The sequence below is a fragment of the Microcaecilia unicolor genome, chromosome 7 (assembly GCF_901765095.1).
Source record: "Microcaecilia unicolor chromosome 7, aMicUni1.1, whole genome shotgun sequence".
NCBI classification, from domain to species: Eukaryota; Metazoa; Chordata; class Amphibia; order Gymnophiona; family Siphonopidae; genus Microcaecilia; species Microcaecilia unicolor.
The window spans coordinates 286,396,565-286,422,329 of NC_044037.1; the positions used below are offsets into that span (position 1 = coordinate 286,396,565).

Here is a 25,765-nt window from a genome sequence, read left to right on the forward strand (position 1 = left end):
CACGCAAGTGGAGTTTTCAGACCGGTGATAAGAACGGAGTCAATTTTACAGTGCTGCCAAGCCTTGATTACTGAGGTTGTTTTCTCCACTTTAAATAAGAAAAAAGTGTAGTTTATTTCCTGATATCGTATACTTTGAATAAGACTGCGATAGTTAAGTACTTTTCAGCTCATTATTAGCATGTGCTAATGTTGCCATTAGTGCATAGCCATTAAAACAAATTACCACGCGAGCACTTACTGCCGCCTGTTTTGTAGGCAGTAAGGGCGCTCATGCAGTAATCCTACGCTAACCAGTTAGTGCACATTAATGTAGCTGCACTGATTAGCACAGGAGCACTCGCTCTCTGCCCCCGACATGTCCCCTCCAACAAAAACACTTAACAAAGAGAACCCGAGTGTGTCCCAGGGTAAGCCATTTAAACTGAAGCAGGTGCGCTCTAGCACTTTCTGCAGCTTAGTGAAAGGACCCCTTAGTTTGTGATATTTTATTGCACCAGCATAAGAACAGTCCAAAACTCAAATGGAATGTAAGCTTTTGAGATCTTCAAATGTGGCAGCAAAGATCTATGTGGTTTTGAAAGCTCTGATAATATCTCCAGATGATATTCTGTTGACATAAGTTTCTCCAGGATCGACATGATGACTAGAACCCCGCACTCATAAGTACATAAGTAATGCCACACTGGGAAAAGACCAAAGGTCCATCGAGCCCAGCGTCCTGTCCACGACAGCGGCCAATCCAGGCCAAGGGCACCTGGCAAGCTTCCCAAACGTACAAACATTTTATACATGTTATTCCTGGAATTGTGGATTTTTCCCAAGTCCATTTAATAGTGGTTTATGGACTTGTCCTTTAGGAAACCGTCCAACCTCCCTTTTAAACTCTGCTAAGCTAACCGCCTTCACCACTTTCTCCGGCAACAAATTCCAGAGTTTAATTATACGTTGGGTGAAGAAAGGTTTTCTCCGATTTGTTTTAAATTTACTACACTGTAGTTTCATCGCATGCCCCCTAGTCCTAGTATTTTTGGAAAGCACGCTTCACATCCACCTGTTCCACTCCACTCAATATTTTATATACCTCTATCATGTCTAATTGTATTAATTGTATTGGCATATTCACTAGTTGTCTGATAAGGTTTATGGGGCATCAGAATGTAAGAAATATATCAACAGGGTAGTAAACACTGACAAAATCCTATCAGAACTATGTGTAGTGTTTTCTTAGAGCTAACTACTAGTGATTCCTGCACCACTATAAAAAGAAGCCTCATAGCTCCAGGATGTAAGTATATATCACATTTACCATCTTTAGTGGAGTCCCAGTATCATCACAGGTTTCAGCCTGAAAAAAGGAACACTGGAAAAAAACTCCCTGGCTTTAACCCTTTAGTGTCCAATGTTCGCGTAATAAGCTGTATGGGAACAGATTGATGGGAACATTGGACACTAAAGGGTTTTAACATTGCACTTCGAGGGAGAAAACTCATTGTTCGCAGTTAAGTCGATATTCAGAATTTAAGCGGCTGTGGGTTACCGCATAAAGAGTGGTCACACATGTTCACCACTTTACTGATGTTGTAATTTTATGGATCTGTAGAAGCTAGGTTTAGCACTGCTAAAGATAATTAATAAAGGAGCGTGCACTTTAACGTGAAATTAAATAAGCATTTGTTGTTCCACCTTGATTCTAGGTGTTTAGTATGTTCCTGGAAACTCTGGTCGACTTTATCATAATACACAAGGAAGACTTGCAAGATTGGCTCTTTGTGTTACTCACTCAGTTGCTGAAGAAGATGGGAGCAGACTTGCTGGGCTCTGTACAATTAAAAGTCCAAAAGGCTTTGGATGTGACTAGGTATCAGTTAAAGGAAATGATAAAATGGCAGCTTTATAAAATTACACATCCCATCTGTCTGGATGCTTAAATGAATTGTGTTTCAAACTTCAGTGTGTGTTAAATTATTTTCGTTGCGCTCATTAGTTTCAACAGGGACTCGCATAGACTGCTCAGGTCTTATAGTGTCCACTTGTTTCTAATCATCACACATTTTTTTCATTATTTTTATTTATTTATTTACGGTTCATTTCTACCCCACATTTTCCCACAAATGCAGACACAATGTGGCTTCCATGATATTATTAATAATTATCATTATTTATATATGCCCTAAAGTCTCCCGGCTCAAAACCCCATCTATAAATGGTTATACAACATAATATGTTAGCTATGAGACCTCAGCTGTCAACATGACTTGCCTTATTCTCTTGCACCAATTTTCATTTTCTCCCCTCCCCTTCCCCCCCCCCCCCCCCCCCCCGAAAATCAATCTGCTGATAGTACCACCTCTTCCTTGGTTGTAATCTGCAACAACAGCCCATAATTTCACTTTTTTTTGTTTTGTTAACATGTACTGTAAAATAGCGTCCTAACACTTTACCATAGAGCAGAGGTTCTTAACCAGTGCTGCTTGAACCTCCAAGGAGTGTGGTAATAGGTCAAAAGAAGTTCGGAGAAGTGTCTTGAAATCATTTGTGAACAACAACTAAACAAAACACATTCTTGTTTACATGAAAAAAAAGAAAGAAAGTCGTTGTTTACATGAGGACATTATCTTCTTTTGTATACAGGTAGCATTGTAACTTTAAGTGTGACTTCTTTGGTAATATACCACAGATGATGGGACCTGTGTTGTCCAAAATGTTCCACTTTTGACTTGTTTGTCCATGGAACATTATCCCAGCTGTGTACTACTGTGATTTTAGTGACGTGTTAGCAGTTAGCACTTTTAACATCTGTCAGTAACACATGTAGCTGTCAGTAATCATTAGTGGACATGTGGTTTAGGAAGGAGGTGCAAGGATTTCATTGTTAAATGGGTGTGGGAACCAGAAGAGGTTAAGAACTCCTGCATAAGGGACTAGAGCTTTCACTTCGCTTTCATTTCCCATTCTAACATCGAAAGCAATGTGAAAAACAGGGGAATTTACAAAACCCAAGCTTTCTTTTTACTATGAGATTGTACAGGGCCATGTGTTTATTGGGCACCTGCTGAGTTTTTTCGTTAGATCATCAGGCTGCTTTTCTGCTACCAAATAATGTATGTTTACTTTCTCTAGGGATTCCTTTCCATTTGACCAACAGTTTAACATTCTCATGAGGTTTATTGTGGATCAGACACAAACTCCAAATCTAAAGGTCAGTGAAAAAAGATATTATCACAAAAAAACCAAAATCTTGATCATTGCAGGGTTAACCTTTCACAGCCAGGACTTTCAGAATGAATGTTTTTGCTATTTGTAAACATCTACAGCTGTGTGTGTGTGCGTGTGAAATTTTAAGCACAGATATTGCAATGGGAATGCAGGCTTCACAGATACGCAATTATTTCAGTAATTACATTAGTCTCCCCCAATTGTTTTTCTTATTCTTTAATGGTATTTTCTCTATTTAGCTTTGATTTTAGGATTTTTTTCCGAATTCATCTAATATATTCTGCCTTAGTTTTGTTTTTAATTTGTTCATGTAGAGTTTCTTAAGTTTCAAGAATTCCCAAATATTTGTAACTTCCTGCAAGTGGCAGTCTTTTAACAATACTGGCATTTGATAGCTTAGGGCCTCATTCACAAAGGCACGCTAGCGTTTTTAGAGTACGCTAAAAATCAGCACGTGCTAAATGCTAAGACACCCATAGGAATATAATGGCCATCTTAGCATACGCTAATTTTTAGTGCGCGCTAAAAATGCTAGCGCACCTTTACCCATTAAATTTTTCCTTTAATTCTAACCAGGGGAAACAATTTATTGATAATACTAAAAATATGTAAGATTCAAAGGCTGATATGTCCAAAATATCGGGAAGACTGAATGGATTTGACACAGTCCTGCATTTCGCCACGGCAAGTGCCTGCCTCAGGAGTTGTAGATATTCCTACAATACAAACACATGTTCCTTCTATTCTAATTAATTTTCTTGTATTTGTATTTATTTAATGCATTGTAAGCCACTTTGAGCCTGCACAACAGTGGGAAAAACGTGGGGTATAAATGTACAATAAATAAATACAAATATTTAAAAAAGTACATAATAAGATAAAAACCAAGAACACGAGTCTAGTTGACAGTCATGTACTTGATGCTTTCCCTGCTGAGCTGCTTGCTGAAATTGCATGCAGCTCATTGGCATGCGATTTCCTTTCAGCGTCGCTCACTATTTAGAAATCAGTAACTTCTACTGAGGTTCTAAACGCACATGTTTTTTTTACAGGGACTTTTGTACATCGCGCCTTAGACCAAAAACCTAAGAAATTGATAACAATGCGCCATGCCCTCAATCTATGTAGTAAGGTGCATAGGATTTCTTATAGATAAAACAAACCATTGAAGAGGAAAAGAGGGGCCTGCATGAAAAAAAATAAACCCCATAGGCTGTAATTTTTGCAGTGCAAGAACAAGCCATACAAACAAAAATAGATAAGATTAGTGAAAATGCTAAATGCTTGCTCGCTATGCGAAGAAAAAAATGAGAAACAGTGGATCATTTATTTAGTGGTTGTAGTAAAATTGCTCAAAATGAGTTTAGGAAGTGTCATGATGTTGCTTGAATAATACCCTGGCACTTAAGCAAAAAATGTGGCTTTCAAGTCAGGAATTTTTCAAACCCTTGGACTCCACCATGTGGTGTGCCTCAGAGTTCCCCTGTTTCTCCTTTATTGTACAACATTTACGTGATTGCTCTGAGACAGATTTCCTTAAAACCTGAGAAACAACTAATGTCGTATGCTGCTATTTTTCTTTTAATTTCAGTTGCGCAGAATATTGATTCTGTGTCTTCTGCTGTTCATACATGTATTAAGAAAATAGTAGACTGGTCTAGCTCAAATTGAATGCCGAAAAAAAAGAGAGGTTTTACGATCCAGTATGCAGCCTTCTAATATTCCTCACTCTGTTGCTATGGAAGACGGAAGCACTCTGAAAGTGTGAAAAGAGTCCAGGGCCTTGGGTGTGATCCTGGGTTCTTCTCTGTCTTTGGAAACTCAGATAAACAATGTAGTAAGGAAGGCATAGTTCAAACTCAAACAACTTTGTCTGTTGCACTCCTACCTTTTGCAAGAACACTTTAGGGTTATTGTCCACCTGGTTATTCCAGCAGTACTTGATCACAATAACTGTTTATATCTGGGTGTAGCAGGATAGTATGTTGCCAAGCTTCAATTGGTCCAGAACTCCACAGCAAAATTGATCGTTCACAAATCTAAGTATGATGTTTCCCCTTTACTTAAAAGTCTGCATTGGCTGCCAGTTCAGGCAAGAATTTGTTTCAAAGTGTTCTGCTTGGTTTTTAAGTTTTTATTTGGTGTCTGTCCTGAGGACTTATTGCAAAAGCTTAAGATCTTCAATAACTGTTTTACTTCTCAGTCATGTCAACATTTAAGTTTAGCGTTTCCATCTGTTAAGTGTGTTAGATTCAAATCAGTTCTTGCGCATTCTTTCTGTTTCTTAGTTGTTTGTCTCTGGAATAGTCTTCCTGTCCAGATTTGTCGTTTGAAGGACTGTATAATTTTTTGGATGATTTTAAAGACGCATTTGTTCTGTCATCATCATTGCTAGTACTGTCTTTGCAGTTTTCATCTTTTGATGGTATTTGTTTACTATAATTCCTGATGAATGTTCAGCTGTTTTTTAAAATTGTTACCGCACCTTGAACCTCGTATAGGAGAGTTGGCAGGTTATAAATACCTTATAACATAACATAAAAATTATTGGAAAGTCATAGAAAATGAGAGCTTAAAATTCAGACAAACCAGAATGTGGAATATAGTATATCAGATGCAAAATATGTATGGTTTTTAGAGGTGCCTATATCAGAAGACGTGTGCAAGAGAGAGAACTGGAAAAAGTCACAATATATAGGAATCTGCAGATTGAAACTGAAAGGTAATAGAGGAAAAAAATCAAAAGTTACACCAGCTATAATAAGGGCCGTAGAAGCCATACCAAATACATTGAAAAAACAGTTGGAATTACTTAAATTGAAGAGATAACAGCTTGCCGGTTGCAAAAGGCAGCTTTATTTGGAGCTGTATTGATACTTAGGTGCTATTTCTATAATGCCTAAGGCTTTGGGTAGGACTCAGATTGCCAGTGCATAAAACAAAGACTGAAACAAGCAACTCAAACTTTGATGATAAGGATATATATATAAAATGTGTGTGTGTGTACATGTATATTTGTTTATTTATTAATTTACCATCTTTTTGAAGGAATTCACTCAAGGCGGGTGTACAGCAAGAATAGGTCAACATAAGCAATAGATAATTATAGCAGAAAAATATTCAAATAAGAATACAAAGTATGGCATAGTATACTACTTACAATGTAAACACAATATGTAATAAAACATTTTAATAGCATAAGGTATAAGCAAAGATGGAACATATAGATAGATAAGATAGAGTAACATGAGTAAGAAAATAAGGTGATTAATTTAAGAAAGTTGCACAAGAGGTCAGAAAGGTGCTTGAATATTAGCTAGGGTAGGAGTGGATAAACTAGACCCTCGCGTTTGCCTTGATTTCTTTGTAACACCAATTGTACTCTTTACCTTTATAAGGTGATGCCATAACAGGTCTTTGTAAGCCACATTGAGCCTGCAAATAGGTGGGAAAATGTGGGATACAAGTGCAATAAATAAATAAACATGTCTTGCTAGATTATGTGCAGCTGATATCACTTCTTATATGTGTGTGTGACTAGCAAGTTAGTACTATATATATATATATATATATATATAGTACTAACTTGCTAGTCACACACACACATAGAGAGAGAGAGTGTGAAGTGAAACTATAGGTAAGATAAACCCCTTGGTGGAAGAAGACCCTCCTTTCTCAAGAGAAGCGTGGAAATGGCAGGACTGGTACTCCTAGGAAAGGTAAAACTCATTGTACTCACCTTTAGAAGAACCAGGTAGAAAGTAGGATGTTTCTCTGCTAGACAGGTAGAGGCCCAGCTGTCAAGCAGGGAGCCCAAGCTCCAGAGGTAAAAAGGAAGAGGGCATGCTTCCCTGAGGCGGGAGGAAAGAAAGGAAGGGTTTCCCTGAGAAGAAGCTGCAGAGCCCAGCTTTCAAGAATAGAGAGGATTCCCCCCCACAGATGTTTTAAAGGCAGGGAGGTCCTGCATAAGGACAGATCTTGAATAGCTGCAGAGATTCTGGGAGGAAGCAACTCTGCATGGAAATGGAGCCTTATGTTTCTGCTGGGTTACTGCAGTGTGGATCACACCAGACCAAGAAATCAGGTACCAAAGGGCAGAATAGAAATATTTAGTCCCTTTGCTTTGGGTTGTGCAGCAGGTTGAAAGAACTTTTCATTGTCAGCCAGGGCTTTAAGGAAACTGAATAAAGTGGGAATTCAGCAGCTGAGGGGGATAGGAATCAGCCTTAACTCGCAAATATCCTACATATGCGAAGTAAACAAAACCTTGTTAAAGACCTTATAATTCTAGGGTCTCAGCTTGCCAGCATCCTGACTCTTTGATTTGCTGGTAAAGCTTGTCAGCACAGTATGAGACTAGGGGCCCAGCTTGCAAATGCCTTGCCTGTGTGAGGTGCATCAAAAGCTGGGAAAACAGTATGAGGCTATTGCTTACCTGCTTAAGTTGAAGGAAACCCTTCTTTCCATTACGTAGCTTCCCATTATTTCAGAACCTGTGGAATAGTTGTGTCCATCAGCCTGCAGGTAGAGACAGAGAACTGAAAACTGAGCTGAAACATTTCTCTCTTGGCATCCATCCAGTTCAGCTCCTTAGTATTTCTATCTCCAGCAGGTGGATGAACACATTTTTTAGCCTCTGGTTCTGAGTGATTTGCTTCTGGTCCAGTTGGTCATCTAGTCCCCAGTTGAGCTTTGTGGATGGCTTGAGTCTGCTAAGTCATATCTGGAGGTCTTTAAATTCCTGTCTCTGGTGTCCCACAAATTTACTTCTTCCCTCCCTTCATCTCTTCCCCTGTTTCCTGTGGAACTCTCCTTTCCAGCCCAACAACCTTGGAAAGAAAAAAGAGAGATAGGAGAAGAGTATTAATCTTGATTCTGTCTCATCTGTGGTAGGACATGTGGAGAAGTGAGGTTGGGGGGAGCAGCCGGCAGTGATAAGTCGAACTAAAGTTTGACACAAAACTACTTTGAGGGCTGCAAGTTCTTCTTGGGACCGTGTGGTGCGGTGCTTGTGACAGTTGGGATGAATAGCAACTCCTGAGGAGGTAGTTAAGCAGTGTTCTTGCTGTGGGACCTTCTGGCTGGCGTCAGGACATTGCAGTGTGTGCAAGCCATGAATCCCATGGGACACAGAGGAAACAGTTGGCAGTAGCACTTCAGATTTGGCACAGCATCCAAATATGCCAAGACTTCAGGCTGTCTGGCATGGCCAGTGCACAGGTTGATCCAGGAGAGCTTGGGAATGGGTGTCATTTTGTCGGGGCCGACCAGTGAAAAGCAGCCTCTGACCAAAATATGGACCACAGCCACCATTTTACAACCTCAGGGCCCGTCAGAGTATTCAGCTGCAGTAGGATCTTTGTTTTCTCCAGAGTTTATATTGCTCTTACACCAGGCCTATTGACTGAAGCAGTGACAGGTTTAGTTGCTGGAAGATGGTTCAGTTTCTCGCACCACTGCCCCTTCGGTTCCTAAGAGATCTGTTTAGACATGGGCAGGTGAGGCTATCTCTATTTCTCCCTCCTTCGTAGCAAGAGCATGCCTGAATTGGCATCAGTAGTCTGCCACAGAAAACTGGTGCCATAATGCCCAGCTGGAAGTGGAGTTGGCCTACTTGGTGGATACTATTTATGACATGTTAAAGGTTATGACCCGTAGTATGTTTTTAGCTGTCACAAAACAATGGCAGCACTGGTTGCGTCATTGGGCAGCGGGTGCAGCATAAAGTCACTAGTTAGACTTCCCTTCCAGGGCAAGTGATTATTTGGAGAAGATCTTAGTAACTTGGTGAAATAATTGGGGAAAACTAAGTTACAGTGACTGCCGGAGGATAAGCCAAAAAACCTCTGATCATCCATCTTCAGGGGGCTTTCGATTTTGAGACAGCAGATGGAACCGGCCTGGTCATCAGCAATATGGTCAGAAGTCCCGATTTAAGGCATGCATATCTTCCTTTCTTGTAGACAGGAAGTCCTCCTCTCAGCTAGAGCGCCTCAGTGCCTCCTGTGCTTCACAGTGATGCAAGGCTGGTCCACTCTTCTCTTCCTTTGGTGGGAGGACATCTTCAGGAATTTTGGGGACGAGTGGACCAAAATCACATCAGACCAGTGGGTTTGGGATATTCTTACAGAAGATTACAAGTTGGAGCAAAGCGGGACCTGCAGCTGTCCAGTGGTGATGGAGGCAGCCTCCCTTATTTATTTATTTATTTATGGGTTGCTTATATCCCACATTTTCCCACTCATGCAGGCGCAATGTGGCTTACAGAAAGTTATGTAAAAATTACAAAGGTAAAAGCACAGAAAAGCATACAAGATGCAAAAAGGGGGAGGTGAATCTAACAGTATGAGCTAGGCAGGGAAGGGACAAGGGGGTGCATCAATCAACAGTGGAAATTAGGGAGTAAGTCTTGGCAAAGAAGTAGGTCTTCAACAGCTTCTTGAAGAGGGTATGGTCCTCTTGAGTTTTAAGGTGGCGAGGTAGAGCGTTCCAGTGTTTGGGACTCCTGTAGCGGAAAGACGAGGTGAAGATCTTCTTGTACTTGACACCCTTACAGCTCGGGAAGTGGAGGTGGAGATAGGACCGAGCAGCAGAGTTGGCATTTCTAGGCAGAAGATAGATCAAGGGGAGCATGTAATCCGGGGCAGCCCCATAGATGATTTTGTGTGTCAGGGAGCAAAGTTTAAAGGCAATGCGCTCCTGTACTGGCAGCCAGTGGAGTTTAAAGCGCAATGGTTCGGCGTGAGCAAAGCGTCGTTCTCTAAGGATGAGTCTCGCCGCAGTATTTTGAGCTGTTTGGAACTTTTTCAACAAAGAGGTCTGGCCGCCCGCATAAATTCCACTGCAATAATCCAGATGGGAGAGGACGAGCCAGTGAACAAGGGTACGGAACAAATCTCTGGTAAGGAGGTGTCTTATGCGCCGAAGCCTCCACATTGCCTGAAACATTTTTTTTGAGAGGAGAAAATCTTCTCTGCTTGTCTGCAGCTCACATCTCTAGGTCCTTGAATGTGAAAGCAGACTTAGCAGGCACTCCTTGGACCCAGGAGAATGGGTACTACCCTGCCAAGGTTTTCAGCTGATAGCGGACCAATGGGGTTCTCTGCTTCTGCACTCGATGATGACAAAATGTAATACCAAAGTGTCCAAGTTCTTCAGCAGTTGGAAAGAACCGGGCTTGATGGGGATTGGTCCCTACTGCTGCCCTGGCTGGAGACACATCTATTGTATATCTTCCCTCCTTGGCCCATGGTACGCCATGTGTTGAAAAGAATTGCATTGCACCAGGGTCAGCTAATTCTCATAGCCCCAAATTGGCTGTGGAGGGCCATGGTAAGCAGACCTGATTCAACTGCTGGACAAGGATTCTCTCCTTTCACAGGTACATGGCCTACTGAAGCAAGGTCCGGTTGATCCGTGCCCTTTTGGTCTTACGGCTGGGCCATTGAAAGGGCTTGGTTGAGATGAGAAGGTTATTCTGATTCGTTCATTTCTTGCTTCAGGCTTGGAAATGCTCTACATCCATGGCATATGTAAAGATTGGCATTGGGTTCTCTAAAAGTTCAGGTTGCAGCTTTGGTCTGTTTCAGGAGCCAACTACAGAAGACATCTTTTGTGGCTCACCTGGATATTGTTCGATTCTTGCAGGGAGTGGACCACTTCCAGCTTCCCTTTTGCATGCTGTGTCCAGAGCAATCCTTCAGGCTCTGTAGAAGCCTCCTTTTGAGCCACTCTGGAAGGCCTCCTTGAAAAATCATATGCTAAAGACTACATTCTTGGTGGCTGTTGCGTCTGCACATAGGGTTTGGAGTTTCAGGCTCTCTCTTTTCCGGGATCCCTTTCTCTGCTTTTTGGAGGTGGGAGGTCTTCCTGCACACAGTTCCTTCCTTTCTTCCAAAAGTGGTATCAGCATTGCATCTCAACCAATCTGTGGAGTTTTCGTCATTTCGCAGAGAGGACAAAGAGGGTCATTATTCTTCCTTGGAGCTTCTCAATGTACGTTGAGTCCTCATTAGATATCTGGAATCACGAATGAATTTCACAAATCGAACAGAGTGTTTGTGCTTTTTAATAAACAGAGGCTTGGCCTCATGGCTTCCAAGCCCACAATTGCTAGATGGCTAAAGGAGACTATTGCTTCAGCTTATTTGCTTGTGGGGAAGCAGGCTTCTCAGGCCTTGTGGGCTCATTTTATGAGGCATACAGTGACATCCTGAGTGGAGACTGCTTTACTGTCTCCAGTGGATATTTGCACGGCGGTGACATGGTCGACCCTGCATAGCTTTGCCAAGCACTATAGGGTGGATGTTATGGCGTGCTCAGAAGCTAGTTTTGGAGCTTTGGTCGTCAGGGTAGCGGTGCCAGGATCCCACTCACTCTGGGGTTGCTTTTATAAATCCCACAGATTCTGGAATAGTGGGAAACTATGTAATGGAAGGAGAAATTAGGTCTTGCCTGATAATTTTCTTTCCATTAGTCTTTCCCACTATTCCAGAGGCCTGTCAGGATTCTGAGATGTTTAGGCGGTGCGAAGTAATGGGCCAAATAACGACTGTCACCTTGCATGGGTGCTTCCTGCATGTTTCTTGTTCTCTACAAGGTGTGTAGAGATGAGAGGTCCACACATGTTTGCTTGTCTGTCAGGTTAGTGAGGTGTTTAAGGTTGTTGTGTTATTCCATACCTAAATTCTGAGGAGCTAGACTGGATGCAAAAAGAGAGAGCTCAGTTTTCAGTTTTCTTTCTCCATCTGCTGGTTGATCGATACAGCTATCCCACAGGTTCTGGATTAGGGGGAAGGACTCATGGAAAGAAAATGATCAGGTAAGACCTAATTTTTCTATAAAAGAAAATCAAAGGCTACCATGTTTGGCATCATTCCTGAACCGTGATGAATAAAAGACTTTTTGAAGCGCTTTCTGGAAGAATTGTGTTTAATAAATTCTGTATAAAATAGAGTTGGATGTAAAAGGTAGACAGTCCATCACTGCCATGCTTACAATGTATGTGTGTGTACATATGTTCAACTGACTTGAACAGTTTCAAGTTATTTTAGTAGGTGCATCTGAAGTTTTCTAATCCTTCTGACTCTTAGGTAAAAGTTGCAATTCTGAAGTACATAGAATCTCTGGCCAGACAGATGGATCCAACGGACTTTGTAAACTCCAGTGAAACCAGGCTTGCTGTTTCTCGAATAATAACATGGACAACAGAACCAAAGAGCTCTGATGTGAGAAAGGTGAGTTAGCACAGTTGGATAGAACACAGCTAGCATCGTGGAAATGGACTGTGAAAAACCTACTGTAGTCTAACTGTGTCCTAAACTATTTATAAGCTAACTTTGCGCACTTCTAACTGGCAAAAGATGGAAGTAAAATATGGGGGTAGCCTGGTGGAGCAGCAGTTTATTAATCAGATTTCACATGGAGTATCTAACATCTAACAAGGTATTTATCAAGTGAAAATGATCTACGAGTCTTCCTCTTCAAAGCACTCTAGTAGGTCTTTTAAATTTTTTTTTTAATGTGTTGTGTTGTGTTGATGCCTATTTTGTAAACTACTTTGGTTTCTCTTTTTGGGAAAGGTTGCAGTATATCAGTATATAAGCCAAAATAGAACAGGGAAAAATCTCTGCCTTGTCATTAAATTCGAGTGGATTTGAGGACTTTGTACAGAATACACATGTAGGTAGATATATGTCGTACATATTTAACTTGGGAATTACTTAGGGCCAGATTCTATTTATGGTGCCAAAAAAAATGCACATAGCGTGATTCTATCAGGGTTTTGCATCCTTCATAGCATTTTCGTTGCATTTTAAGTTGCTTAGTGGTTCTTTACATTTTCCACCCATGTAGAGGTCTTTTCTACACAAAATTAGATTCTTTTTTTAATCAAATCATTTTTTGTTTTTAACATTCCATTTTTGTTTTAAAAGTTTTAATTTTGAAATTCTTATTGATAAGCAATGAGATTTTTACAATATTGCATTCCCATTGCTTCTTATAAGGCAATTTTAGCCTTTTTTAAAAACCAGATCTGCATAATTACCTTTGACACCTGTGAGTGTGTATTTAAACTTGTTTGTAGCACTAGCATGTTAGATTGCTGCAACGTTGTGTGTGGTGACGATATACTGTCTGGTAGCCCCTGTGCTACGTTGGAGGAGGGAGGTCTCCTAGAAGGAGAGCATCACCCTGGTGAAGTAGGAAGTACTCCTGTAACCAGGACATGCCCACCAGGGGATATACTATCCTCTTGCACCGAGGATATGTCTACAAGTGCTTACTGGGAGGGAAAGGTTAGGACAGCTGTTGTAGATGGTGATTCGATCATTAGGCATATAGATAGCTGGGTGGCTGGTGGACGTCAGGATCCCCTGGTGACTTGCCTGCCTGGTGCGAAGGTGGCGGACCTCACGCGTCACTTAGGATTTTAGATAGTGCTGGGGAGGGGCCAGCTGTCTTGGTACATGTGGGTACCAATGACATAGGAAAATGTGGGAGAGAGGTTCTGGAAGCCAAATTTAGGCTCTTAGGTAGAAAGCTCAAATCCAGATCCTCTAGGGTAGCATTTTCTGAAATGTTACCTGTTCCACGCGCAGGACCCAAGAGACAGGCAGAGCTCCGGAGTCTCAATGCGTGGATGAGACGATGGTGCAGGGAGGAGGGTTTTAGATTTGTTAGGAACTGGGCAACATTCTGGGGAAGGGGGAGCCTATTCCGAAAGGATGGGATTCACCTTAACCAGGATGGGACCAGGCTGCTGGCATTGGCATTTAAAAAGGAGATAGAGCAGCTTTTAAACTAGAAACGGGGGGAAGGCCGACAGTCGTTCAAAAGCGCATGGTTCGGGATAAGGTATTTTTCAAAGATATCACCAAAACAGGGAAGATAGGGTATCCTGATAGTGAGGTTGCAAAAGAGACCGTAGTAGATCAGGTGTCCTTAAATAAAAATAAAAATCAGACAAAAGATTGCAAATTAATACTGTCAAGTACTGAGCATGATGTAAATTGGAACAACAAACATAGTTTGAAATGTCTATATGCGAATGCCAGGAGCCTAAGAAATAAGATGGGAGAGTTAGAATATATTGCACTAATTGAAAAATTAGATATAATAGGCATCTCTGAGACATGGTGGAAGGAGGATAACCAGTGGGACACTGTCATACTGAGGTACAAATTATATCGTAGTGATAGGATGGATCGAATTGGTGGAGGGGTAGCATTGTATATTAACGAGAGCCTTGAATCAAATTCTGCAGGAAACAAAACACTTCTTGGAATCACTGTGGATTGAAATTCCATGTGTAAAGGGGAAAAGGATAGTGATAGGAGTGTACTACCGTCCGCCTGGCCAGGATGAACAGACGGATGCAGAAATGTTAAAGGAAATTAGGGACGCAAACAAACTGGGCAACACGATATTAATGGGTGATTTCAATTACCCTGATATTGACTGGGTAAATGTAACATCGGGTCATGCTAGGGAGGTAAAATTCCTTGATGAAATCAAGGACAGCTTTATGGAGCAGCTGGTACAGGAGCAGATGAGAGAAGTAAAAATTCTAGACCTAGTTCTTAGTGAAGCGCATGATCTGGTGCGGGATGTTATGGTGCTGGGGCCGCTTGATAATAATGATCATAATATGATTAGCTTTGAAGTAAGTTTACATAGGAAATCAAATACATTAGCGTTTAACTTTAAAAAAGGAGACTATGATAAAATGAGAAGAACGGTGAAAAAAAAACTTAGAGGAGTGACTGCGAGGAACAAAATTTTACATCAGGCGTGGATGCTGTTCAAAAACACCATCCTGGAAGCCCAGGCCAAATATATTCCGTGTATTAAAAAAGGAGGATGGAAGACCAAATGACAGCCGGTGTGGTTAAAAGAGTGAAGGAAGCTATTAAAGCTAAAAGAAAATCCTTCAGAAAATGGAAGAAGAAGCTGACTAAAAATAATAAGAAACAGCATAAGGAATGTCAAGTCAAATGCAAAGCGCTGATAAGGAAGGCTAAGAGGGACTTCGAAAAAAAAGATTGCACTGGAGGCAAAAACACATAGTAACATTTTTTTAGGTATATTAAAGCAGGAAGCCGGCAAAAGAATCGGTTGGGACTGCTAGATGACCGAAGAGTAAAAGGGGCGATCAGGGAAGACAAGCCGTAGCAGAGAGATTAAATGAATTCTTTTCTTCGGTCTTTACCGAGGAATATTTGGGCGGGATACCGGTCCTGGAAATGGTATTCGAAGCTGATGAGTCGGAGAAACGTAATGAATTCTCTGTAAACCTGGAGGATGTAACGAGGCAGTTCTACAAACTGAAGCGTAGCAAATCTCCTGGAGCGGATGGTATTCATCCCAGAGTACTGATAGAACTGAAAAATGAGCTTGGTACTGGAAGATTGGAGGGTGGCCAATGTAACGCCGATTTTTTAAAAAAGGTTCCAGAGGACATTTGGGAAATTATAGACCGGTGAGTCTGACGTCGGTGCCGGGCAAAATGGTAGAGACTATTATTAAGAACAAAATTACAGAGCATATTCAAAAGCATGGATTAATGAGACAAAGTCAACATGGATTTAGTGAAGAGAAATCTTGCCTTACTAATCTACTTCATTTCTTTGAAGGGGTGAACAAACATGTGGATAAAGGTGAGCCTGTTGATATTATGTATGTGGATTTTCAGTAGGCGTTTGACAAAGTACCTCATGAAAGACTCCAGAGGAAATTGGAGAGTCATGGGATGGGATATAGTGTTCTATTGTCGATTAAAAACTGGTTAAAAGATAGAAAACAGAGAGTAGGGTTAAATGGTCAGTATTCTCAATGGAGAAGGGTAGTTAGTGGGGTTCCCTGGGGGGTCTGTGCTGGGACCGCTGCTTTTTAACATATTTATAAATGACCTAGAGATGGGAGTAACTAGCGAGGTAATTAAATTTGCTGATGACAAAGTTATTCAAAGTCGTTAAATCGCGGGAGGATTGTGAAAAATTACAAAAGGACCTTACGAGACTGGGAGACTGGGCGTCTAAATGGCAGATGACCTTTAATGTGAGCAAGTGCAAAGTGTTGCATGTGGGAAAGAGGAACCCGAATTATAGCAACATCATGCAAGGTTCCACCTTAGGAGTCACAGACCAAGAAAGGGATCTAGGTGTCGTTGATGATGATACGTTGAAACCTTCTGCTCAATGTGCTCCTGCGGCTAAGAAAGCAAATAGAATGTTAGGTATTGTTAGGAAAGGAATGGAAAACAAAAATGAGAATGTTATAATGCCTTTGTATCGCTCCATGGTGTGGCGGCACCTCGAATATTGTGTTCAATTCTGGTCACCGCATCTCAAAAAAGATATAGTGGAATTATAAACGGTGCAGAGAAGGGCGACGAAAATGATAAAGGGGATGGGACGACTTTCCTATGAGGAAAGGCTAAAGCGGCTAGGGCTCTTCAGCTTGGAGAAAAGGCGGCTGAGGAGAGATATGATAGAAGTCTATAAAATAATGAGTGGAGTTGAACAGGTAGATGTGAAGAGTCTGCGCTTTTCAAAAATACTAGGACTAGGGGCATGCAATGAAGCTACAATGTAGTAAATTTAAAACAAATTGGAGAAACGTTTTCTTCACTCAACGTGTAATTGTCTGGAATTCGTTGCCAGAGTATTGGTAAAGTTAGTTAGCTTAGCGGGGTTTAAAAAAGGTTTGGATGGCTTCCTAAAGGAAAAGTCCATAGACCATTATTAAATGGACTTGGGGAAAATCTACTATTTCTGGGATAAGCTGTATAAAATGTTTTATACTTTTTTGGGATCTCGCCAGGTATTTGTGACCTGGATTGGCCACTGTTGGAAACAGGATGCTGGGCTTGTTGGAACTTTGGTCTGTCCCAGTATGGCAATACTTATGTACTTATATAAAAAGTGGCCTTATAGCCTAATTTATTTTATTGATATTAGTAGTTTGTGTTTTATTCATCAATTATGATTTAATTTAAATAATCTTTCTGGTATTATCATATTAATTTATTATTAGTTCTTATGGTTTGAATAACTCTTGCATTTTATTATTGCTGTTGGAATTATATTTCCTTAAGGTTTGATATCAATGTTTTAATTTTTTTTATTGTTATTTATTTGATAATAAAACCCTTGATGCAGCCTTTAAGAGGACGAAATGTGGCCTCTGTTGGGTAATTGTATTTTTAGCATTCCAAGAGTTGCAGCAAATAAAGACTGGGCTATTTTTATTTTATTTGTACTCCTATTGGTCTGCTTTGTGTCTTCCATCTTCTGGTTTCTTCAGACCTTAGCCTCTCTTTTTGCTTTGTTTGTCAAATCAGCAGGCTCCATAGTCTATACTATCCTGCCAGGCCGGTTCTCCCCTTTACCTGCAGCCCCAAAGTGCACATTTGATTTACATCCGCCTTCCTTTTTGGACATTCTTACAGGAACTAAAAGCTTTTCCTTTGCACATCCCAGACTTCCCCATTATAAACATGATTGACCTGTGCAGCACATTTTCCCCAAAGCTGCATGATGCTATAGCTGCCACATGCCAGCTGGGCCATCACAATTACAGACAATAGGTTCAGTGTGTGTGGCTGCCATGCTCTGTCCTACTTGAGCCATTTCTGTCTTCTTGTCATCATCATTTTCCCCACATTTCTTCTGTGGTGGACTTTGGATTCAGGCAATTTTGGGGAAGGCTTAGCTTCTCCAAACATGTTGTAGAGGCCATGTACGATTATGGACCAGATGTGGTGGATTGTGATAAGAGAATTCTAGGTGAAATGCTTAAAGAATTTCAGAAATAATATATAATTGTTGCCATACTGGGCCAGACCAAAGGCCCATCAAGCCCAGTATCCTAAAAAGTTAGTTCTGATCTATTCAGCATATTTTTCTAGCTATTCACATTTTTAAATGAAGCGTACAGCTTTATTTTCAGTCATTACATGACAAAGGGCTCCTTTTACTAAGCTGCACTAACGGATTTAGCGTATGCTAAATACTGAGAATCCCATTTTACTCCTGTGGGCTTTTTAGCATTTCGTGCACCTTAGTAAAACGACCCCAAAGTAACTCAAAATGTTTTTAAAAAAAATGTTTTAATGTTGCTGAAGATTTTTAAGTGAGGTATTGTTTTTAAAGTAGGTAATAAAAAGTAATGGAAATAGTATCTGGAAAAAAACCCCTAGCAATTTGTTGAAATTAACTTGTCTGCCTTTAGGTGTCGCCTCTGCTGCATTTAAAATATTGACCTGTAAGTCTATGACATTTAGAAATTTGCATCTACACATTGATGTCCCATTGTGCTTCCAAGTCATTGATAAAATAAATTGCCATGCACAAAGTGTTAAGTCTTATGTAATGTATCAATCACACAGATATGTCAGGGACAGATTAGAGAGCCAAGATTTTTGACCTCTTTCTGACCAGTTCTACTTTTAGCATTGTCAGATTTCCTAGAACTTTTCTTTCTAGAGCATAATCTTCTGCCCTGTGTTTGTTTGTTTGTTTCTTTCATTTAGGCTCATAAAGAACACAAATATACAAAAAAAAAATACTAGTAAAACAGTAGCACTGTACTCAGATAAATTTAAGTTAATGCAAGGTGACATAGTAGATGACAGCAGATAAAGACCTGTACGTGCCATCCAGTCTGCCCTGCATACTTGAACTTGATTTGTCCTTGCCATTTTCAGGGCACAGACCGTAGAAGTGTGCCTGACATTGGTCTTGTTCCCCAGCTACTGGAGGTGCCATCAAAAACCTAGTCTAGCCCATCCAGATCTGTTGAGTGATGATCAGAACACAGCTCATAGTAGTCTGCCTGACACTGGCTTTATTTCCTAATTACTGGAGTTATCATCTAAACACTTCTGAGTTTTTTGGTTCCATTCTGTTTCCGTACAAAATTCCTTGTTGTTTATCCCACACATTTTTGAATTCCACTACTGTTTTCATCTGCATCACCTCCTGCAGGAGGGCATTCCAGGTATCTACCATCCTCTCCATGAAAAAGTATTCCTTGACGTCAGACAACATCAACCTAAGGTCCTTTTCCTGAGCTGTGCTTATTGATATTTCACCTCCTATCTTGTAGATCTCATTTGGATTTGGATTTCTGCACCACTCTGCACTTCTTCACATTAAAGTTTAACTGCCAGAACTTTGAGCATTCTAATTTTTGGAGATCTCTTTTCATGGGTTCTACTACATCCTGGGTGTCTACTCTGTTGGTGATCTTTGTGTCATCTACAAAAAGGCGAACTTTTCTTTCTAACCATTCAGCAGTGTCTCTCACAAATATATATTGAACAGAATAGGTCTCAGTATTGATCCCTAAGGCACTCCACTATTCACCTTTCTTTCGTCTGAGCGAATTGTGTTTACCACCACCCTCGTGTCTGTCGGTCAACCAGTTTCCAATCCAGTTCACCACTTTGTGTCGTAAGTTCAGCCCTCTTAGCTTATTCATGAGTCTTCTGTGAGGAACTGTATCAAAGGCTTTGCTGAAATCCAAGTAGATTATATCTAATGCATGTCCTTTAGCCAGTCCTTTGGTCATTCAGTCAAAAAAAAATCAGATTCCTTTGGCAGGATTTTAGTTTGGAAGACATACAGTGAAAACAGGGCCGTGCCTAGGGTCTCTGGCGCCCCCCTGCAGACTATCAGTTGGTCCGCCCAGTCTGCGTGCAATCCACAGCTCCAACCGGTTGAAAACCGGGAAAACAACCAGGTCTCTTTTTTTCCTGGTCTGTGGCAAGTGCATTTCTTTTGGCCAGCTTTACACTCGCAGGGCTACTCCAGCTGGATGTTCCTGACCAGATGGCGACCAGAAGCAACCCTCTTCTCCTGCCCCTCGCTTCTGCCCTGCAGCTGCTTGTAAAAGAAACAAATTTCCTTCTCCTCGTCGTCTTCGTCGGGCCTTGCTTCTCTCACTATGTCCCGCCCTCGCGGAAAGAGGAAGTTACCTCAGAGGAGGGCGGGACATAGTGAGAGAAGCAAGGCCCGACGAAGACGACGAGGAGAAGGAAATTTGTTTCTTTTACAAGCAGCTGCAGGGCAGAAGCGAGGCGCTGCCTGCGACGCTGTTTCACCGATTTTTCTTTAACAGCAGGGTGGTGGCAGGAGACGAGCAGCGGGAGCGGAGCACAGCACCCCCCCCCCCCCCCCCCCAGTGACACCCGGGGCGGACCGCTCCGCCCTTGGTATGCCACTGAAGGCACGGCTGCTGTCGGGGTCCGGAGGTAAACGGCGAGGGTAAGCATGGCACGGCGGCGCCCTCCAGAGGTCGGCGCCCTCCTGCCATGCTTACCTCGCTTACTGGGTTGGCACGGCCCTGAGTGAAAAGAATGTGTGTTTCTCTGAAGATGAACGTGAACCAAAGTTGTGCACACAGTTGATTGTGTACATCATGGGACAAATCTTGTAGAGCTTTCTGGAAATCCCTAAAAGTGTGTTGCTGCCTGTGCATTCTAGTTGTCACATTGCTGTAGCCCTGTATCATCCTTTAGTTCTATCTGCTGAGTCTGGAATGTGCTCTTTCTTCTGCAGACCTTTTTTAATTTTTTTCCTTGAGGCTCTTTTGCTTAAAAAGATTTTGATTGTCCTAGTTATTATTTTTTTCGCTTCTGAATGTTTATTTTTTCTGTGGCAATTTTTTTTTTTTTTTGGTGTGGCCAGACAACCAAGCCACTCAACCAGATTTTCATCTCTTCGGATCATCTCCATGATGAGAAATATTTCTTCATTTGGTTTGAGGTTTCACGATGTGCCCAACAGTGGCAATCACACATTTTGCTACAAGTGTCTGGGGTAAGGCCATAAAAGCTGGGCTGTGGCATCAGTACAAGGTTTCATGTTCTTAATTACGTTTTGAATATTTTTATAATTGTTCTTTATGTTGAAAGTGTGAATGTTGTGCGTGTCGGTGCCTTTAAGAAATGCTATTCAAAATGTGAAAAATGAACAAGGACTGTATATTTTTCATGGCTTCTTTTTGACCAGCACAAATTTGTTTCCGCTTTTTCAAGAACTATCCCTGAGTCAAGTTGGAAATGTCTCCAACTCTAACCACGCTGAATCAAGCAATGTTGCTTCATCCCATGATGCAGTCTAAGCTTGGATGATAAGGTGTAAAACTATGTTATCTTTTAGTTTCTCAGAGGTGTCTAAATTCTTTGATCATTTAGAAAGTCATGTACCAGGAAGTTTGCCCTAGTTCTCTTCCCTTGTTCCATATAAAAACTTTTTGAATACTTCCTGCAACATTCTGTGTATAGCCTAAAAAGCAACTCTGATAGGATTCACCTCAGTGCAATTGGTTCTTATCACAAGAATATAGGAATAAATTCCACTTATATACTGCTTGTAGTTGTCAGATTCGTGCAGGACAGACTTTAGTTGCTATCTAGTGAGTTCACATTGAACCCAAACTTTTTTGGCATATTGCGGCACATAAATGCCATAAATAAATAAATACATGTCCTGGTAGATTGTACTTTTTGGTGGCAGTTACTTCAGCCTTCAGTCACTAAGCTCCTTTGAGGGAGAAAGCAGTCTAATGGTTAGAGCAGCAAACTGAGATCCAGGGAAGCCAGGATGAAATCCTACTATTGCTTCTTGTGATCTTGGCCAAGTCACTTAACCCTCCATTGCCTCAAGTACAAACTTAGAATGTGAGCCTTCTAAGGACAGGAAAATTTCCTACTGTAGATGGATGTAACTCACCTTGAATTACAGCTGAAAAAGGCTGGACTCTTGAATGGCCACGTCTCAATAAATTGGTTAGTTTAGAAGTTGCCATCTGCTTCTGTCAATTTTGTTACAGCAGCAGAATAACATGTCTGCCCCTTTTAGACTGAAAAATGTGTGAGCTAAAGCCAAAATCCTTTCTCTTCCTTCCAGTTCTTAGTGACTTATCTAACCTAGATTTTATAATAAAAGCTGGTACATAAGTACATAAGTAATGCCATACTGGGAAAAGACCAAGGGTCCATCGAGCCCAGCATCCTGTCCACGACAGCGGCCAATCCAGGCCAAGGGCACCTGGCAAGCTTCCCAAACGTACAAACATTCTATACATGTTATTCCTGGAATTTTGGATTTTTCCAAGTCCGTTTAGTAGCGGTTTATGGACTTGTCCTTTAGGAATCCGTCCAACCCCTTTTTAAACTCTGCTAAGCTAACCGCCTTCACCACTTTCTCCGGCAACGAATTCCAGAGTTTAATTACACGTTGGGTGAAGAAAAAGTTTCTCCGATTTGTTTTAAATTTACTACACTGTAGTTTCATCGCTTGCCCCCTAGTCCTAGTATTTTTGGAAAGCGTGAACAGACGCTTCACATCCACCTGTTCCACTCCACTCATTATTTTATATACCTCTATCATGTCTCCCCTCAGCCGTCTCTTCTCCAAGCTGTATAGCCCTAGCCTCCTTAGTCTTTCTTCATAGGGAAGTCGTCCCATCCCCGCTATCATTTTAGTCGCCCTTCGCTGCACCTTTTCCAATTCCACTATATCTTTCTTGAGATGCGCCGACCAGAATTGAACACAATACTCAAGGTGCGGTCGCACCATGGAGCGATACAACGGCATTATAACATCCTCACACCTGTTTTCCATACCTTTCCTAATAATACCCAACATTCTATTCGCTTTCTTAGCCGCAGCAGCACACTGAGCAGAAGGTTTCAGTGTGTTATCGACGACGACACCCAGATCCCTTTCTTGGTCCGTAACTCCTAACGTGGAACCTTGCATGACGTAGCTATAATTCGGGTTCTTTTTTCCCACATGCATCACCTTGCACTTGCTCACATTAAACGTCATCTGCCATTTAGCCGCCCAGTCTCGTAAGGTACTCTTGTAATTTTTCACAATCCTGTCGCGATTTAACGACTTTGAATAACTTTGTGTCATCAGCAAATTTAATTACCTCGCATACATAAGCCAATATTTTGCCTAAGGTGGTGTCTGATGTTCTCCTTAAGTCATTTTGCCAATATTTTTCTCTGGACCACATTTCCATAAAGTTGAAAGGCTTTCCCTGGACTACAGAAGAACTGTTGCCTTTCACCTAAAGCACACTCAAACCCTAGAAAGTCCACCTAATTTTTTAATTTCCAATGACTCTTACAAACCTAGGAGTGTGGTGACAAAGCACACCATTTTAAATTAGAAGGCAGATTGCATTATCTTAAACCTTAAAGCAGTATATTAGGGCTTTGACTGAATGGTTATCCATTTAGGAGGTTTGCAGTGTTATGATGTCAATTTCAGTCCCTATTTTCATCTTGTTACTGTCTAAATATTGTTTCTGGGTGGGATAATAGATTTGAACCATTCATTCTCCCTGGTTTCTTGGAGGGCTAAACCTAATCTCTATTCTTCTACATACCAGTTTATAATTTCAAGTTGCCAGGAGGGGTCTGTGTTGGGACTGTTACTTTTTAACATACTGATATAAATGATACAGAGATGTGAATAACTAGTGAGATAATTAAATTTGCTGATGACACATTTGTTCAAAGTTGTTAAATCGCAAGAGGATTGTAAAAAATTGCAAGAGGACCTTACGAGACCTGGAGACTGGACATCCAAATGGCAGATGACATTTAAATTGAGCAAGTGCAAAGAGATGCATGTGGAAAAGAGGAACCCAAACTATAGCTATGTGATGCAAGATTCCACATTAGGAGTCACCGCCCAGAAAAGGATCTAGGTGTCATTGTTGATGATATGTTGAATCCCTCTGCTCAGTGTGCAGTGACTGCTAAAAAAGCAAATAGAATATTAGGAATTATTAGGAAAGGAATGGAAAGTAAAAATGAGAATGTTATAATGCCTTTGTATCACTCCATAGTGCAACCGCACCTCAAATACTGTGTGCAATTCTGGTCACCACATCTCAAAAAATATATAGCAGAATTGGAAAAAGTACAGAGAAGGGTGATGAAAATGATAAAGGAGATTGGGTGACTTCCCTTTGATGAAAAGCTAAAGCGGCTAGGGCTCTTCAGCTTGGAGAAAAGATGGCTGAGGAGAGATATAATAGAGGTCTCCTAACAGAGACAGATGGAACACTTTTAACCTAATGACAGAGGAGAGCCTTGACAAACTCCTAAGAGACCTTCGACCAACTACCTGCTTCCTTGATCCCTGCCCATCAAAGATAGTGCAGCAGGCAAGTATGGGCCTTATAGAAGGCGCCACAAAAATTGTGAGCACCTCTGTTTATAATGGGCAACTACCAACAGCATTAAAAAGGGCAGTGGTTCGCCCTCTTCTGAAGAAAACAACCTTGACCAGGACAAACTTAAAAGTTGCAGGCCAGTATCCAACATCCCGTTTCTAGGGAAACTTATAGAACAAACAGTCTGTGTTCACTTAATGAATGGCTAGAAAAGAGTAACTGGCTAGATCCATGTCAATCTGGATTCAGACCTGGTTATGGAACAGAAACGTTCCTCGTATTCCTGCTAGATGATCTTCACAGAAACCGAGACAAGGGATTTGCCTTGATGTTAGTACTGCTAGATTTCTCAGCAGCTTTTGACACTGTGGATCATGATATCTTGCTAGCATGACTGACAGAAACAGGTATCAATGGAACAGTACTTGCCTGGTTCAGATCCTATCTATCAGACAGGCAACAATCCATAATGATTGGCAGCAACTTATCACCACCATGGACACTGACCTATGGGGTACCTCAAGGATCGATACTGTCATCTATTCTGTTCAATATCTACCTCAAGCCACTAGCTGAGCTGATTCGGTCAATGGACACTCAGTTCTACATCTATGCGGATGATGTGCAGCTACTCATACCCATTGAACCTGACTTACCTACAGCCTTGAATAAACTGATCACTTGTCTAACATCAATTCAAGAATGGGCTAAACACAACAAACTTTGCCTGAACCCAAGTAAAACCGAGCTTCTCTAGGTCCCTAACACAAGTGGATACATACCTGACATCAAAATCCCTTTTGGGAAGTATGAACTCCCCCTCAAATCACAAGTCAGGAACCTTGGAATACAGTTAGATTCAACACTTACTCTGAGTCCCCAAATCCAAGCAACCCTCAAGAGCTGCTTCTACTATTTGCGACAGCTACGCTGCCTCTCTCCTTACATTGAGAAGGTAAATATTATCTCAGTTGTGCATGCCACAGTAACATCAAGACTGTATTCCTGCAATGCACTATACAATGGTCTGACTACAAAGGGCCTGCACCATCTCCAGTTGATTCAGAATGCAGCAGCAAGAATCATAGAAGGTTGCAAGCAACGTGACCACATCACACCATTTTTGCAAAAACTTCATTGGCTACCTGTACAATACAGGGCTAAATTTAAAATTCTATGTCTGATCTTCAAGGCCCTGAAAGGAAATGGCCCCGAGAATCTGAAGAATATGATGATCCTCCACACACCGCCAAAGACACTAAGGTCCTCCCAAGGACTTTCACTAACTACACCCACTCCAAAAGACATTAGACGATGTGATACCCGCAAGCGAGCCTTCTCTG

The 25,765-nt window shown here is 41.3% G+C and overlaps 1 protein-coding gene across 5 annotated transcripts in view; it reads left to right on the forward strand.

The window, feature by feature from the left end:
- The window catches only part of CLASP1 (cytoplasmic linker associated protein 1), a 484,411-nt gene that overhangs the window by 314,142 nt on the left and 144,504 nt on the right, over positions 1-25,765 (forward strand). For all 5 annotated transcript variants that reach the window (XM_030210422.1, XM_030210418.1, XM_030210420.1 and 2 more), the window contains 3 exons: positions 1,697-1,860; positions 3,123-3,201; positions 12,311-12,454. In XM_030210422.1, the coding sequence (XP_030066282.1) occupies positions 1,697-1,860; positions 3,123-3,201; positions 12,311-12,454 (387 nt within the window). The remainder of the gene's footprint in view (positions 1-1,696; positions 1,861-3,122; positions 3,202-12,310; positions 12,455-25,765) is intronic.